General features: G+C 39.9%; 1 protein-coding gene across 2 annotated transcripts in view; it reads right to left on the bottom strand.

Moving 5' to 3' along the window:
* The window catches only part of QSER1 (glutamine and serine rich 1), a 44,665-nt gene that overhangs the window by 8,190 nt on the left and 19,155 nt on the right, over positions 1-17,320 (bottom strand). The window contains exons 4-11 of one of the 2 annotated variants that reach the window (XM_019519528.1): positions 15,431-15,765; positions 13,692-13,808; positions 13,162-13,295; positions 10,821-11,035; positions 8,411-8,548; positions 5,711-5,808; positions 3,566-3,718; positions 1,614-1,709 (exon numbers count right to left, since the gene is read on the bottom strand). In XM_019519528.1, the coding sequence (XP_019375073.1) occupies positions 1,614-1,709; positions 3,566-3,718; positions 5,711-5,808; positions 8,411-8,548; positions 10,821-11,035; positions 13,162-13,295; positions 13,692-13,808; positions 15,431-15,765 (1,286 nt within the window). The remainder of the gene's footprint in view (positions 1-1,613; positions 1,710-3,565; positions 3,719-5,710; positions 5,809-8,410; positions 8,549-10,820; positions 11,036-13,161; positions 13,296-13,691; positions 13,809-15,430; positions 15,766-17,320) is intronic. The other variant, XM_019519527.1, reaches the window with a different exon arrangement.

Raw genomic sequence — 17,320 nt, 5'->3', positions numbered from 1 at the left:
AGGGAGGGTGAATAAACCTCCTTCCCTGTCCCCTTCACCTCAAGGGGCCGTTCCGGTTGGCATCTGGCCATGCCCCTACCCCATGGAGGGCGGGGAGCAATCCTGACAGGCTGCTCTATCCTGGCCAGGCAGACCCCAGCTGGGGTCTGTGCCTGTGGGACAGGGGGTTGGGGGGAATTAAACCCCCTTCTGTTTTCCCATTCACTTGAGGCTGCTGCCAGGGTTGGCCATGCCCCTGCTGCTTAAGTGGCGAAGAGGGTGGGAAATGCCTGGCTGGGGCTGCTTCCCCCATCCCCTGTAGGCACAGCCTGACTGGGGATCGTGCAGGCCAGAGTGAGGGTTTAAACCCCTCCCCAATCATACTCAGCCTGCTGGGGCCTAGCCACACCCCCCTCAGCTCAGTTCCTTTCCAGCCAAGGGCTCACTTTAGCATCCCATAACTTCTGGCTCGAGCCACTGCAGGCATATGCCTGCACTTGTGGAATAAAAAGTAAATATTTATTCACTCGCTTTCCAGTTCAATCTACACAGGTTAGACTAACCTGCAAAGATTTAACTGATTCAGGCTCAGGCTTTTTGAATGTCCGTTCTTAGCCTCAGTGTTAGGCAATGTAACATACTACTGGGTGGCCGGTGACAAAGACTGGTTTGGTGGATATATTTGGTTTAGTCTTTGATGAAGCCAGGGTCTCAATACAGAGCTCCATGGCCTCTCTCAGTGCAGTCTTAATACATGGGCAGACTTCTGGTGCTGGCTTCAGGTTTGGTATAGGACTCCTCTGTGCCCTAAGATTTGCCAAAGGCAAAGTCTCAGGGAAAGCTGCATGGAGGGGAATGGGCTCTAGTCACTGGAACAGTGCTTCTTATGGCCTCTCAGAAATGGTCACTGATAGGGTTGCTGCCTAGATGGCACAGACCACGCCCCAGCAGACACTTCTTTTACATTTATGAGATACACATGCACTAAGAGTGAAATCTGTGTGGAGAGTCACTCAAAGTTAAATCAAGCCTGTGTGTTTAATATACAATAATCAAAAGTGGCCTAGTTCAAAATGTTACCAGAATACATGTATATGCTAATATGCAAGAAAAAAAATATTGAAAAATGAGGAACAAGCAGCATGAGAGAAATTTGCTATTTGTGGCAATTGATAGTTTAACCATAGGAATGAAAGAAAAACAGACTATTGAGAAACAGGCGTTTTAAAATGTTTCCTTTATAGAAGTTAGCATTTCACAGAGAAAATTCACTTATTTTAGAAATGTAAAAGAAAAAAAGTGTTATCCTGCTTTAAGTGCAAACATAAAGAGTGCCTTAACTATGGAGCCACTACCAGTACCACTGCTGACACTGCTCATCTTAACAGACACTTTGGTGCAGATGACTAGGATAATCCATGAAGGTTAACTAATGATTACACTGTATTAGTTTTAAAAAAGTTGTTTAGTTTCAACAGAATCATCATTTTCTTTGATGTTAAAGTCAGAAAAATAAATTTGCTGCCTCACACTGATGCTTTGATAAGTTATTTATAGACAATTTAACTTTCTCTACTGGTTTGCAATGAGTCTAAAATAATGTAAAAAAAAATAAGCAGCAGAACAATACTCACCTCTTCTTTACATGTCAGATATATGTGGTATTTGTAATGATGGAGTGAGTGATACAGAGAGTACAACTGTATTTTTTCTGGATCAACTGTAAACTCCTGCAAAGAAAACAGTTATTTTTAGACATTAATGATGTTAGTTGAAAGAAAAATTCATTGAATATTAGACTTTTTGGCCAATAGATTAATGCCAGTTTTAGCAATTCAGAAATAGAAAATAACTTTAGATCGGTGGTTTTCAATCTTTTTAGACTCAAAGTACCCCTTGGAAAATGCCACCTTTTAGCTTTCACTCATTTTTTTACTATGGAAAAATACTAGAGCAATTCTTTTGTTCCAAAAAACTCAAAGACCACAACAGGTTGGAATGAATTTGACAGTATGGATTCCAAATTAAAATCTCTGGGTTTATCTTGTGAATCATGTATAGGTGTTTGCACACCTAACTGTGCTAATATCACACAGCAGCAACCATAAAAGTATCTCAAGGCACTGCAAGAATCACTGCTTTAGATATTCCCTGACAAAGTAGAAAACTATGTTAAACATTCTTGCAGAAAAATGTAGTATTACCTCGCCCTAGTTTGTTTTCAGTATAAAGTTATCTTCCTTATTAAAGTTGGGTTTGACCATTTTCTTCCATTATTTTCATTACCTGGAGGAATTAAATGGTCATTTTTCAAGAATTATTGTGATCTTCATTAGCAGCAGAAGATGCAGCTTTCTGATTCACTTCATCTGCCAATCTGATACAGTTTTTTGGAAAGGAGAAGGCATATTTTGTATTAGAAGAGTGAAAAGAACTTACATAAATTGCTCCAATAACTTTTAACTTTGGCAAGAAAAAAAAACCTGTTATAGATTTGCTGGTTGATGGCATCTCCAGAATTTACTGTGATTAGCTAAAAGTACATGTGGATTTGTGTCCAGAAAATCCAGTTAAGACTGTCCTGGTAAAGTCACGAGTCACATACATTTTTCCAGCTTCCTACATTTATTCTTTTAGCAATTAGATATGCAATCCAATTTCTGTCAGTGAAGGTAAGTGAAAAGGTAGGACAAAAACATTTAACAGTTTAAATACATGGCCTGCAAAATTTCTTAAAATGTGTATTTCCTCTAAAGGTAATATTTTTCTCTACGGTGTCTAATAGTTTCTACAAAGTATTCATCATTGTTTAAGCATTGGTTGGTTAACAGTGGTAAGAACTAAATAGTGACTTTGCCATGAGCCCCCTGTAGGAGCATGCAATAGTTATGCCACCCTAGCAGAATATAAAATAGCTTCTTATTCATAATATCAGAATCTGGTGTCAGTTCACTCTCCTCCTGACCCCCACCACTCTCCTGACTGGTGGAAGGAGGTGAGGGGATGCAAAAGACCTTTGCCTAGCCTGTCTTGGTGTATCATAAGGGTGAAAGGGAGAGAAGCCAAGTCCCCTTCTTCTCCCTGCCCTTTCCTTGCCACCCATGCTGGAAGGAAGTAGCACTTAAAGGAGACTGTTTCCTATGGCTGCTTGCAGTGCGAATACCTGGCATGGTATAAGAAGAAGTTGCCTCATGTCCCCTTAATTTCTCATACAGGTTTGCAGCAGAGACCATGGTTTGGCTCTAAATATGTCCTTTTTAAATAAGTTAACAATTCTATTCAAGAACTAGTGGTCTGAAATGTTATTATAATGTATGCATTCTATTTTGCTGATCTATTAGAATGCAATAATTAGTATTCTTGAAAATTGAAAGGAACTGGGTCATTCCTTTCAAGTGATTAAACATGTGGTTTCAAATCAAATTTTAAAAATTTATTAAATTATAATATTTTTGACAAATTCAGTAAAGATTTTATTTTTTCATGAATTCAGACTATAAAAGTATCAACAAAAAATCATTTTGGAATCATTTTGTATCATGTTAGAAATATGATCACAAAAGTAAAGACCATTTTAAATATTTACCTGTGCTAGCTTAGTGGTTGATTTAGAAGCCCTCAGTGTTTTCTTGTTGTAAGCTTTCCCATTCATTTTAATTTTAGAAATAGCAGCTCCTCCACTTTTTGATTTAGAATCACGAGTGATTACTGTCAGTTCAGGAAAGTTTTCCAAAGCATTCTTAAAACAGCACAGAAATAAAAAGGATTATGACTTTAAGAATTCTACCAAAAGAGAACTTATCAATTATTCAGTTTCCTTAAAAACTGAGGAATTAGTCTCCAAGTTAATTTTAACAAGTAAAAAATACGCTATTCCTAAAATGACTTAGGAATAAGATCGTTTAGCTATCAAATAAATAATAAACTTGTTTTTGACTAGCTACTATGTCTTCAGAGGATCAGATCCCTTCACAGAAGTTTAGCAGCAAATTTTGAGACCTTCACTAATAAAATAAATGAGTCAGAAATCCAACAAGCAATTTAGGATGAAGGCCTGAGTGTTTCAGAAATATCAGTAAAATGGCTTTATTGTATCTGTGAATTAGGGAAGCATTATCTTCCTCTTTTGAAAACTGAGAAAATTCAAGCACAGAGCTTTTACAGCCACATGCCTCAGTTTCATACTATAAGCATCTAAAGCCCAAAACAAAATTCAGATCGCCAATCTCCTGATTGTTAGCCATGTACTTTAGTTCTGGTAACAAAGACTAGTTTCTCAAAAAGTAAAACTAAACTTCCAAAAATGTAACACACCCATTTTATTAAAAAATCTCTTATCCAATACTAGTCTGGAATACTTCAGAAATAAACTTTTATTTGACAGTAACAGTAGGAACAGGAGCCCAATACTTGCACTTTATTAATGCTACTGCTTTATAAAGAATATTCTGTGAATTAACTGAACTCAGTTCCCCAGAACTGAGAAGGGAAGAAATGGCACTAATGCTTAAACCTCCCTTCCCCAATATAGATCGATAGGAGATAAGTAGATAACAGAATAACAAGGATGCTCCAGAATACTGGAGCTGGAATACTGGAGATGGACATGCAGGTGATGCTACCAGTTTCACTACTGCTGGAATATGACCAGCTTGACTCTGTCTGCTGTCTGTAGATAGGGCAGGTCAGGGCTTTCTTAGAAGCCAGAAGGAAATGTAATAAATCACCTGGTCTGATTTTCTTCCTAATATAGGCCACCTGATTTTATCCAGTAACTCTTGTATTATATATACACATCTCATTGTGTTAATACAGCAAGGGGAAGGGATCAAGACTGTTGTACCAGTCCCCTCTTAAACCCCTGCTGGGAAAGGAGACAAGAGACAATCTACTTTCTAAGCTTTTTCCATAGCAAGTGAAACAACTCTTTGGGCAGGAAAGTCAGAAGTGCTAGGGGGGCCAGGAAGTCCAATCCTGCCAGCCAGCTTCCAACAACAGTACAATAACCCTCAACTTTCTCTTCCCCCCCTTACAAATCTGCTTCTGAACTATTTACCCATCTTGGAAAGGGCGTTTCCAAGGGTGTTTGGGAAAAGGGAGGAACAGGCATCAAATATCATTACAACTTGTCCAACCCATCTTTTCCTGACTGGTACACATACTGCAGGATGCTGGTATGGATATATCTGGTCCCTGACCCAATCCTTCACTTTTTCTTGCCTTGTGTTCAACAGTGGTACTCACATCTGTCCCCCACTTCTTCCACACCTTAAACTTAGGACTTTAGATGAAAAGGATTCTTCTTCCACCTGTGACCACCCCCCCTCCCAGTCTAAGTAGTCCTGGAATCCCACTTTACCTCTCCAAAGCTGGGACGTCTGCTTTGCTGTTCCTTAGGGAAGCCATTTATCAAAATACATCTACCAAAATTTATACAATATAGGACACTAAAGAAAAAAATTCTCCAAAGGAACATCAAGTTAGTTTTCTTTTGAGGATCTTGACAAACTTAATAAGTAAAACCGTTCATGGGAAGTAAAACTGAACTTTATCTATACAGTTAAAAATCTTAATCCCCAAAAGTTTCTAAGTGTAATGTACTAAGATTTAATGTAGTCTCTTCTAAACCTATATTCTACTCTTGTTACAAATTTGTTCTCTTGCCATATACTTAAGTATATTCAGCAACTCAATTACCATTGTTTTAAATTAAAAAGTTAAAAAAAAATACCTTTAATGTATGCTCCAAATGTAATTTGGGAAGCAGTCTTTTTCTATTATCATTCAGCATGCCATCAATTTTTCTCATATGAGGCAGAAGTAGCTCATCTAAAAGACATGCAATTTTTTAAAGTTAACACTTTAATATTAATACAAAACTTTTCCCCTACCTGAACCACAGACTGACCTGGTACTGCTTTACCCAGCCTTCAGGGCAAAAAGGTAGGGTGCCACTCATTTAACAAGTTAACAGAGGAACCACAGATTGTTGCTCCCCACCTACTGCACCTGCTAGTGTTTTCACTGATGACAACAAAATTCAGTGGCAGGTAAAGCAGGGGCATAAGGGAGGGAAGCTGCTCCATTAACCCCATGAGCACATGTGATCATGAGTGAAGCAAGGCAGTTATGATCATTAGCATAAGCTGAAAGTAAAAAACACTGCAATGCAGTTTGCTTATACTACCAAAGTTTTAAATAAGAGTTTTAAATCATTCACTTTGTTTTATAAGTTAAGAAAGAGAACTTGGTACTTTAGTATAAAACTCAGCACATATACCATATCTAACCCAACAGCTAAATGTAAATGCAACTGGTTCTTTTGTTTGTTAAAAGCTCAAAAAGGAGATGGAAAGGGCATTGTAGAGAATAAATTTCACAGGCAACCTTAAACAGTTCCCTAAATCTCTCACTATCATGCAAGAAAATTTGCAGTTCAGAGACGGGTTGTTCAGAAGGCGGCTCAGGTTAGGAGAACTACCTTTTATTAAGACTACCCAACTCTTAAACAATTGAACAAAATCCAGTAAAACATAAGTAAGTGGCAATGTGGTGCTTAAGAAGACTGTTTATTTCTAAACTGTTCAATCCTTTATTCACACAAGCAGCCCCTCTTCATTCTACTGGCATAACTGCTGCAGATATAGATCCTTATAGGATGTGTGTAAAAATTGAGACTCAAGAAGGGAAAAGCTTTTGAAATATGGATAACTCAATTTTGCAGCAGCTGTACACTACGGAAATGCATGCTGATTTCTGTGCTTCAGTCTTCTTACATCAGTCTACGCTGTGTTAGAGAATACTGACCTAAGGTTTGTTTGCTACAGTTCACTACAGAATATATTTAAATTTCAATGCGACAGAACTAACTCCATCAAGTCTTGGTTCTCTTGAAGGTAACCTGGGCATAATTATATTCAAATAAAAATTGAAAAACAAAACTTCAAAAAGTGCTGAATATGAGTGCATAATGAAGCAGGCATGTATTTGAAAATGTTCTTAATTAGAATCAGCTTTTGTAAAATGCTTTTTGATGGAGGCCATCTTGATAAAAAATGGATTGTGGCTGCACCTAACAAGATGCTAGCCCAATGGAATTAGCTTCCATTGTGCCATATTCAGGTTAGGCAATTAACAATCAGAGGAATACTGTAATATTTTATTAATAAACAGTTACAGAATTCTTCTATTAAATTCTAATCTAGACTTCAATTATTTACTATATTTCCTTACATACCACATGGACTTTCCCCCCCGAAATTAGCCACTGGAACTTGAGGTGTGTGATTTGAATTAAGGAAACATGGCTGGCAGGTAGGGAGACCCTCGTGCTCACTGTGTTGTCCCCTGTCCAGCACATGCCAGGTTACTGCCCCTCTTCCCAACTTCACTTTGTTAATGGGACACCCTTAGGCTGCTGCTGAGATGAGGAATTGTCTGCCGCCAGCATCTAGGACAGAGGTGCTCAGCCCCCAGCCCACAGAGCTACATCATCTGGACTGAAGAGTTCCTCACGGGTCCGGAAATCTGGTAGCGGAGGAGCAGTAGTAATGCCGCCACCACTACTTGCTACCAAATTTGCAAGCCCTGTGAGGCTGGACTGGGCCCTGGGTGGGCCACTGCCATGAGGCTGCATCAGGCCCTAGGCGGGCCAATCCACATGCCAAATCAAACCCAGAGTGACCTGGCACTGCTCATCTGGCCTGCGGGGTGAAGAAGCTGGGCACCACTGATCTATCAGGTTAACAGAGGAGCCACAGGTTATTGCTCCCTGCCTACCGCAGCTGCTGGTGTTCTCACTGATGTGGCAGCTACAGTAGGGACACGGGGAAGGCAGCTTCTCTGTTAACTCTGTGAGCATGCATGATCATTAGCAGGGCAAAGCAGTTATGATCTTTCCAGTTGGTGAAAAATGTCTCTCTTCATTCTACCTTCTGAAAAGGCATGTCTTATTTGGGGGTGTATGCTCTGCAAGACAATAGAGTGGCACTGGGGAAGAACGGCATATTTGTGGAAATAGATCGGGATTTCAATTATGCATGTATCTTACAGTCCATTTTTCAGATTGTTAAAAGTTATGATATGATAAAACTGGAACACAGAGCAAACAAGCCAGAGACCTTATTTTGGCAACAACAAGATTTGCCCTGAAGAACTTCATTTACAGATATTTGTTTTTTAGTACAAAGAAAATAGTCTCAGAATATAGTCTTACACGGTACTGATGAATATTGAATTTAGGCAAATGAGAAGTTTCATCAGCCCTTTAGCAAATACAATGTACACACAAGGCCTTGTATGCCTTAAAGGGCAGATAAAAGTCTCCATGTGAAACAAGAGGCTTTACATTTGTTTTACTAATAAAATGTGTACATGTAAAAGTGACAGACTAATAGAAAACACTAGGGCACAAGTGTTAAACATACTGTACCATTGCTCTTTTCCAAGGCTTGCATTGTATCTGGATCCAAGGCAATGCTAACAAGCAGCTCCATGTAACTCTTAAAAGTCTCCTTCATCGCTCTTGTGTTCAAAAAGCGAGTGACAAATGGAGCTGGAGGTACAAGCTCTGAAAAAGAAACGGAACGCAATGACTATTTTCTCTCTCAAACATGCTGAAAATAGTACCATTTGGGAATATACAAATATTTCGAAACCAAATGCTTTCTCACTGTTAAGCACAAGTGACCTCTAGTGGTATCCTAAAAGTGTAACAAGATATTATGACAAAATCAAACAGTCTGTATACCAAAGAGAAGAAGCCTTACAGGGTATCAGATAAATTACAATATTTCCTTAAAAGATGCAGAATTACCTGCATTTAGGTACTCTGGTAATGAGTGCCTCAGAGAAAAATGTACCTTTTACAAGCAAAAATCTGGAGAAAAGAATAAAGAAATATCCTTGTCACACAACAATTTCAGATGAGTCAAAAAGTTCAAAAGCAAAGTCATTTAGGATTCTGGAGTACCACTGAATCAGTCACACTTCCATTTACTCATAAACGCCTGTATAATAAATTCCTCTAACAAACAAGTATATGTTACCTAGTGTCACTTTCCAAAATATTTTTACCTTTTAGCTACCTATTTCATTAGTGAGATTATTCCATTCTATCAAAGTTCCTCAATTACTATGGCTGCCAGTTCCCTTTAAAGTAGCCCCTTACACTAGTAAAAGGAACAGCTGAATACTATATCTTTAGAAGTGCATTGATAAAGATTTTCTTGACTAATACCAGTAGGCGATTAACCAGCCATATCAGCTGATACTGATCTGATATCTTATTTACAGAAATGCAACTGGGCAGCTTGGAGGCCAGTGTCCTGCTGGTAAGTCTGTGGGGGTGAAGAGGTGTGGAGGAGGGAAGGGGCATGGGGGTGTGGGGTCAAGGCCCCCATGGTGAGGGAGGGAGTGGGGTAGGGGCAAGCGCTGCCCAGCCAGGGTGGTGACTGAGACTCTGGGGCTGGGAGTGGGATGGAACTGAAGGGGTGCTCTCCACCATTGCGTGTACCCCTGGGGGAGGCATGGGGGGCATATGCCCCCTGGATTTGTGTGCAGGGCAAGGATGGGCTGCCTGCTGGAGGCTTGGGGCTAGGGTCTGTGCCAGCTTCTTCCTGGCATGGGGGCAGCACTGGGAAGGGGTTACCACAGGGTGGGATATAGCCGCACCAAGATTCCCTGTAACCACCCCTCCCAGAACCACCACTGTCTACCCCATCCCCACAGCCTTGGAGCTCAGCCCTAGCCCAGCACCCCCGTTGAGAAGAGGCTGGCATAGACCCTGGCCCTGAGCCAGCAGAGGGTAGCCCACCTTAGCCCTGCACATAAATGGGGGGGAGCATATGCCCCCATGCCTCCATCAGGAGCGTGCATTGGCAGGGAGCTGCCCCCTCCCCAGCACATCCTGTGTCCCCTGGACGAGTCACCCACAGTTCCATCCCATTCCCAGCCCCAGGGCTGCCTTAACCGCCTTGGCTGGGCAGTGCCTGCCCCTATCCCTGGCCCTGGCCCAGCCCCACTCTCTACACCTCACCATGGGTACCTCAGTCTACCCGTCCACACTCCTTCCCTCCCCCTGTTCCTTCCCCTCCCCCCCCCACACACTTACCAGCAGGCTGCTTTCCATGCTGCCCAGTGGCATTCCTGACTGTGTGCATACCACGGCTGCATGCATGCATGCAGTATTTATCAGTATCAATATCATCAGCTACGCCGGCCAAAAAAAGCCAACTGCCGATCCAATATGCAATTGATATATCAGTGCACCTCTACATATTTTATAATATAGTTTCATGGAAAGATCCAGACTTTTGAAAAAGGGAGGGGGGTACAGATGATGAGATGCACTATCATACAAAATAATATATTTTTTCCTGTTAAAAATAAATTAGAAGCTTTATTAATATGTTAGGGGCCCAGGACTGTATTATTTATCTTAAGATTGAGGCAAAAGCAAATATATTTTCACTGGAATGAGCTAAAAACAATCTTCAGGGCTGTGAAATAGGAGCTTCATTACTAGGATTAGCTAAGAGGCAGCAGAACTGCAGAACAAAGGATAGTTTGACTGGTGGAACATCAAGACCATAAAAAAGAGAGGGTCATTAACACCTGTGGAATGAAGAGTTTACAAGTAGATTATTATGACCCATGAAGTCAACTGACTCCCTTCGCACAGCCTGATTAGAAAAGTTGCTGTCCCTGCCAGGCAGTTGGTTTTAAAACTTTGGGTGGAGCAGGAATTAAAGGGGAGTGCAAATGCACCACTGCACCCTGCTCCACCTCCAATCATTCCCTTTAAAAACAGGCTTAGATACTGATAACAGAACATGACCCACCATCATCATCACTCTGGGCTTCAGGAGAAGAATCAGACTGGGAAGATGAAAACTCTTCTTTCCATTTTTTCCGTTTCTTTGGTGGTGGTTCTGCCTTTAGTTTTGGCTGTTTAGCTTTGGGTTTTACGGAGGAGGAGACTTTTGTTGTTGTAGGTTTTGGTGCTGGAGGATCAGGTGCTTTGTTGCCGCCACCACTTGGTTTGCAGTGAATAGTTCTGCAACAATATTATGAACATTTTTATAAGCCATCAAAATAAACAATCATACAAAAACTAGCTTTAACAAAAGATCAGTCAGATCATTTAGGCAGTAAGGTACATCTCATGGGATATGTATTTAGGTATGCTATTTCACTACACTGTAGTATGATCAATTTAATTAAAAGCATTTAAATACTAATTTACACCTTCTGCTGCTAAATATTAATTAATCCCTTGTGCTTAAACAGTAGTTTTCCCCATTTTACTGTGGGTAAACAGTCACAGAGGTTAACTCACTAGGCCAATATTTTCTGGTGAACTGGCTAGAGACAAGGGCCTTGTACAGGCATGCAGGCTTTTTATCTGAAAGTAAAAATGGTTACTCCAAGAGAAAAATAACCTGGGAACAGTCAGGGTTAAATCTCTCCCAGGAGTTTCCCCTAGGAGAACAAATGTCTGTATTGCTGTAGTTTCCCTCAGAAGAGAGCTTTTCTCCAGCATGCCCACCCCCAACCCAGCGAAACAGTCTCTCACTTGCTGGACTACGCTGCTCCAGCAAGGAGCAAAACATGCCTCCTTCACAATCCCCATGTTGTGCTTTAACGAAATGCAAGCTGGGCATGGGTAGTCTGGGACAGCTAATCAGGGCTGCCCTATGCACTGGTAGCATTTCTTGCCAAGCTGCAAAGCATTTCTTTCAAGGGAGCCTGCAAAACATGCCGAGATGTGTACAGCACCCTCCCTCACCCCTCTGACCCCAACTGCAGTGTGGGCACTGCAGGCTCTCCACTCTTCACGGCCTCTGTATTCAAATGTCTGTACTTACAGCTCTGGGTAAGTTTTTCTACCAAGAGGACAAACATGGGAGAAGTTTCTGAATCTACATTCAAATGTGTGTATGCAACCAAGGTTAGATTCTGGGGGCTCTAAACATACTCTACTCCTATTTTCCTACAGCAGCCTCCCCCAGGAGGCTTGCGCCTATAATAAGTTTTACATAAAAAATAATTATGATTTCTCTTGCAGACTTATTACAGAAATAACCAAAACAGCTAATGAAACTTGCTGATAACACAAAGCTAGAAGGCACTGTCAATACAGAGGAGAATTAGAATATCATATAGGAAGATCTGAATGGTCTGACCTTGAAGACCAAAGTAACAAACAGAATGAAATTTAATAGTACTAAATACAAAGACATACACTCAGACACTAATAACAAGAATTTTTTGTAAAAGCTAGGAGCTCTTCAGTTGGAAACAAAAGGAGGAGGAGAAGGACATGAGTGCATTAGTCAATCAAATGATGATTAAGAGCCACTAATGTAATGCAGCTGTGAAAAAGGCACGTAGACTGTATCAGATAAGGTATCTCTGTACCAATAAGCCAGTACTAATACAAGAACACTAGGGAGACTGTATCTGGAATGCTGTGTATAATTTTAATCATTCAACAAGACAGCATTTGTTCCAAGTTGCATTAATCTAAGAAGGGTTATGAAGATGAATAGGTTAAACAGAAAGCCTACAAGAAGAATCCAATGGTATACCTATACCAGCATTTCCCAACCGGTGTGCCATCAGGCATGTCCAGGTGTGCTGTGGCATTTTGGGCTGGAGTCACACCCTCTGCCTGGCTGAAGCAACACCCCCCGCCTGCTGCCTCTGTGGACACAAACAGACGGTGAGCGTGGCTCCAACCCAAATGCCGCCTGGCTGGCCACGCACCACCCCGCTTCCCCAGTCAGTGTCCGGCTGGCTGCACACCACTTCCCCCCCCACCACACCTGGTGTGCCACGGTGCTTTCTTATTTAGGTAAGTATGCCATGGGGCAAAAAAGGTTGGGAAACGCTCGCTTATACTGCCACAATACAGTGCCAGAGTGCTACGGTGCAACAGAATGGGATTATTATTATGTTAAGCAATAAGCAAACATAATGCTGCATTCTTAACATGTTATAACCAAAGGAGAGAAGCTAGTAGTCCTGTGAAATCCCAAACAAATTACACAAGCAAGAAATTCAGTTAGCAATTTAACCCTGAATTATTACAGTTTTTTTAACAAAATATTCAAACAATTAAAGTAGGTATATTCCCGACATCAGACCAATATAATACCAACTGGATTTCAAAATAAATACCTTGCAGACTGCACAGGTCTGTTTTGTGGTTTTTTTGAACAGACTCTGACATATTCCTTTTTGTTTGCATTTTCAATGAATTTCACATATACCCGTTTGTATTTTGTTTTTGCATCTCCAAAATATCCAAGATACTGGAGTGGGGAAAAAAAGGCAAAACAACACAAATATAAACATTTCTGTTATTCTGTTAAACATAGCCACTCAGAAGAACATTTTTAAATGCAAGTGCTAAAGAGGCAAGAATCTGGTCCCTCTACATGGCCTGAATGGTGTCAAAGGAATCAGGCTGGAAGTGGGAATCTGGCCCTGAATATACAATGACAAGAAACTGTTCTTCTGATCAGAGTGGAGGGACCCCTGATTTTAATATTAGTCCTAAAGTTAGGAGGGAATTTAGAAAAGAACATATGCAGCCAAAATGCTACATTAGTTCAGAGGTTCAGGACAGGACACCATTTTTTCAGTGCCTTTATGTATAGTCAAAAAGTCACGTCCAATATGGTTTGAAAACAAACCTTCATACTTACACTATTGGTAGCAGCAAACTGTCTCTGTCCATCTCGCACTTCAGGAACAAACTTTTGTAACAAAGCTTTTTGAACTTTCCAAATAGCTGGAGGCTCTTTTCCCATTTTTAAAGCAACCTATAAAGACCAAAAAATATTAACTAAAAAATTACAGGGGTGTAGGTTGTAGCTGTGTTGGTCTAAGGACATAGGCAGACAAGGTTAAACTAAAAAATTATGCTGTTTTCTCTCCAGAGTTTACTATTTTTTAAAGCAAGTTCTCTAGACAGGTATTGAAAATACATTCTCCGGATTCCAGTTATTTTACTGTTATGTGCTAACTGCACCAGGATATTAAAATATGAGGTACATTCAGCACAGTGCTACCTATAAACTACACTTTACCTTCAAAATGCTTGAGGTTGTGCCAGTCAGCTTCATCTATGCTGTGATGTCATACCTAGTGTACCATGCAATTTAGTCATAAATATCTGACAGACTCCTTTTTAACAATTTGACACTTTTCCCCCAAGTTTCTTTTATTATCATCTTTTCGTCGCATAAAAAAGAGAGAGAAAAATTGAAGAATCACACCAAATAGCAGAAGAAAGAACTTGCCAAAGTCTCTAGGGCCAGCTCCCTGCAGCAGCAGATATCCATAGTACCTGTGACATTACAGCATGATGCTTGCAGTAATGTGAAAACAGAGAGGTCGATACAAATTAGTGAACTGGATGAAGATTATATTTTCAGTTCAACTTGAGGCATCAGCAACAACTACCTGAAATTGATTATCTTGTCCATATATTTAACATAGCTCTTAAATATATTTAAACAATTTGTAATAATTATCACTAACTAACCACTGTAAGTCCTTTGTCTATAAGTACTGATCTATAAAGATTCTCATATTTTTAAGGAAATGGAATACCAACTTAAGGATGAATCTACGAAGATTAAGATCCAAAGGAGCCAGTAAAAAAATTTATGTAGACTTATGACATACTACATTTTAAAATTAGTAATACTTTCACTTACCCGACAAAGCTAGAAACAAAAATAATCACTGCAACTTATTTAAACCTTGTATTCAATGGGGTCAGCAAATAGACAAGAGATGGAGACATCCAGGAAGGAATGATTTTTAAAAATTACATGAAAACTTAATCATCAAATGTGCTGACTATAAATAGCAGTAGTATTGGGAATGAACAGATGGGGAAAATGAAGCAGCAACAGAATCAGAAATGAAGAACAAATCTAATACAAGCATTTCTTTTCCTTAAAGTCTACAGATAAAGGGCTGTAGTGACTGCACATGGAAGTCAATCCTTGTTAGAGTAGTAACAACAGGCTCCACCCCAAGAAAAAAAACAAAACCCTCCAAACATCCCAAAAGCACTAAGATACCTACTATTCCAACATCTGAAACTATCAGTAAACAGGCTGCAGCTTGGCAGGGACAACAGTTTAGCTTGAAAACTTTAGCTCTTTTCTAAACGTTAAAAAATGCACTAGTTAACAGGAATCTTCTAGATCTTAGAACATTCTTTCTATAAATATTTAACAGAGGGATTTACTTCCACATGCTTTATGTTTCTTCCCCCAAATTAGAAAGACAGCTTTAAAGCATAACAGTGACATCAACACAATGTTAGGGTATGTAGCAAATCATAATTTCTGCCTTCTGGTAGTTAGTTCACTGATGCTTATTTCATGGTGTGTGCTGATAATTAATTCAAAACAAATATTTGGATTACCTTTAGTGCATCTATATCTTCAATCTTCACTACAAATTCATCACGTTCTCTGTACATGCCCTCTCCTCCACTGTCCATATTCTCCTCATCAATATATCCTTCTATTGCAACAGATGCCTGTATTTTTGCTAACTGGTCTGAAGTCACACCATCCTGGCCAGCTACCTTTAGGGCTTCTGTTGAACTTGTTTTCTCCTGCATATTCTGAACATTTACAACAGGAGCAGTAGTGTGTGGAGATTCCTGCTTTACAGCAGCAGTAGTAGTGGCGGTGGTAGTGGTGGTGGAGGAGGTACTGGTAGTGACAGCACTAGTAGCTGCCAACTTTTCAGTTTCTGAAGCAAAAAAATAAGCATCTGTTATACAAGTTATCAAGGACTAACACCATAATAATAAATTATATTTATTTAAATTAACTGCATATATAATAAGTATAAAATATCTACTGAAAGCTTTAAGAATTTTGCTATAATTAAAGCCACCAAGTTAACAAGCCCACAGTAAAACTTATTGTGAAAAAAAGTAACAGTTACAATTTAACTGTTACATTTACCTGTTACAATTTAATCCATGTATTTGCGAAAAACTGATGTTGTTACATCTGTTGATACCTAGATATTAGGGTGACGGGCATCTTAGGATATAACACGAGTTACAGATATGACCAACAGAGAAATTTTGTACAAAAGTGCAACACAAATTAATACTTCGGATGTTACTTGCTTCCAGCCTGCTGACACACAATTAAATCTACCTTTTCTATTGGATAAAGAAAAGAAAATGTCCATCATGTATAACACAGAATCTAAAATAGATATGAACATATACTTTTTATGTGGCAAGGGCTGGGACACTTGCATTTTGTAAAGTGATACACTGGTGGTTCCAGAATACATTATGAGAGAGTTCTAAAGCTGTCATAATATAATTTAAAACAAAATTTTAGAGCTGTGCCTTGAGAATTAATGGAAAGCCATGCTTGCTTTAATACCAATCTGCTAAACCATATCACTTAGCAAACTGATGTCAAATTTTGAGAGACAGCCATTTTTGTTTTATGCAACTATTGAACATATTGTAAGAAATGTCTAAGTATACGACACTTATAAAAATGAACAAGTTAACTTGATATGTATATTATTAGATACTTATTAACAACACAAAAATCCAGTTTTGGAGAAATTGTAACAAAATGTACAAGTAAAATTAAAAATAATGTGAAATGTAGTTATAATATGTAATATGTTTCATGACTGCAAATACATATTTCCTTAATGCAAAATCTGGTATACAGTATTGTCTCAAATAGGTCTACAAATTTCTCCAAGAATAACATTTAAGTCAGTGCTGCATTACCAATGGTACCAGGGCTATATATCAATTCTTAATTTTTCAAATTTGTTGTGTGAAGCTTTGGGTGCCGATCTGATTTGGAGGCGATTTGACCTGATTTGGCAGCCAAATCTTCGAATTTGAATGGAATCAGAAGACCAACAAAAATATCTGAATCAATTCAAAGCTGTCTGAATTCATTAGGAAAAGATTTGGAAAGCTTTGGAGATTTGGGCAGTCTGTGCTTGTAGCCGCAGGGAGCTGGACCCGGACTCTGCACCAGTAAGTGGGGGGTGGGGGACCATGTGGGAACCCCTGCCAGACCCCATCCCCCGCCCACTGTCCCAGCCTCCCCCTGCCCCACGGCTGCCCTGCAAGGCCCAGCTCCCGGTACTTAAAAAAGCCCCACACTCACCGGCTGCTGCAGCAGCCATCAGGGCTTCTGAGGACTCATGGCAGAGCCCCCCACACAGCGCGGGGCAGCAGGAGGCAGTGAGGATCACCCACCTGCATGGCAGGAGCCGGTGAATGTGGGGCTTTTTATTTTTTTTTTTTTTT

Source organism: Gavialis gangeticus, unplaced genomic scaffold (genome assembly GCF_001723915.1).
Source record: "Gavialis gangeticus isolate Ggan-Ray unplaced genomic scaffold, GavGan_comp1, whole genome shotgun sequence".
Classification (NCBI taxonomy): Eukaryota; Metazoa; Chordata; order Crocodylia; family Gavialidae; genus Gavialis; species Gavialis gangeticus.
The sequence above is the reverse complement of the archived record's forward strand: the minus strand, read 5'-3'. Positions and strand labels throughout refer to the sequence as shown.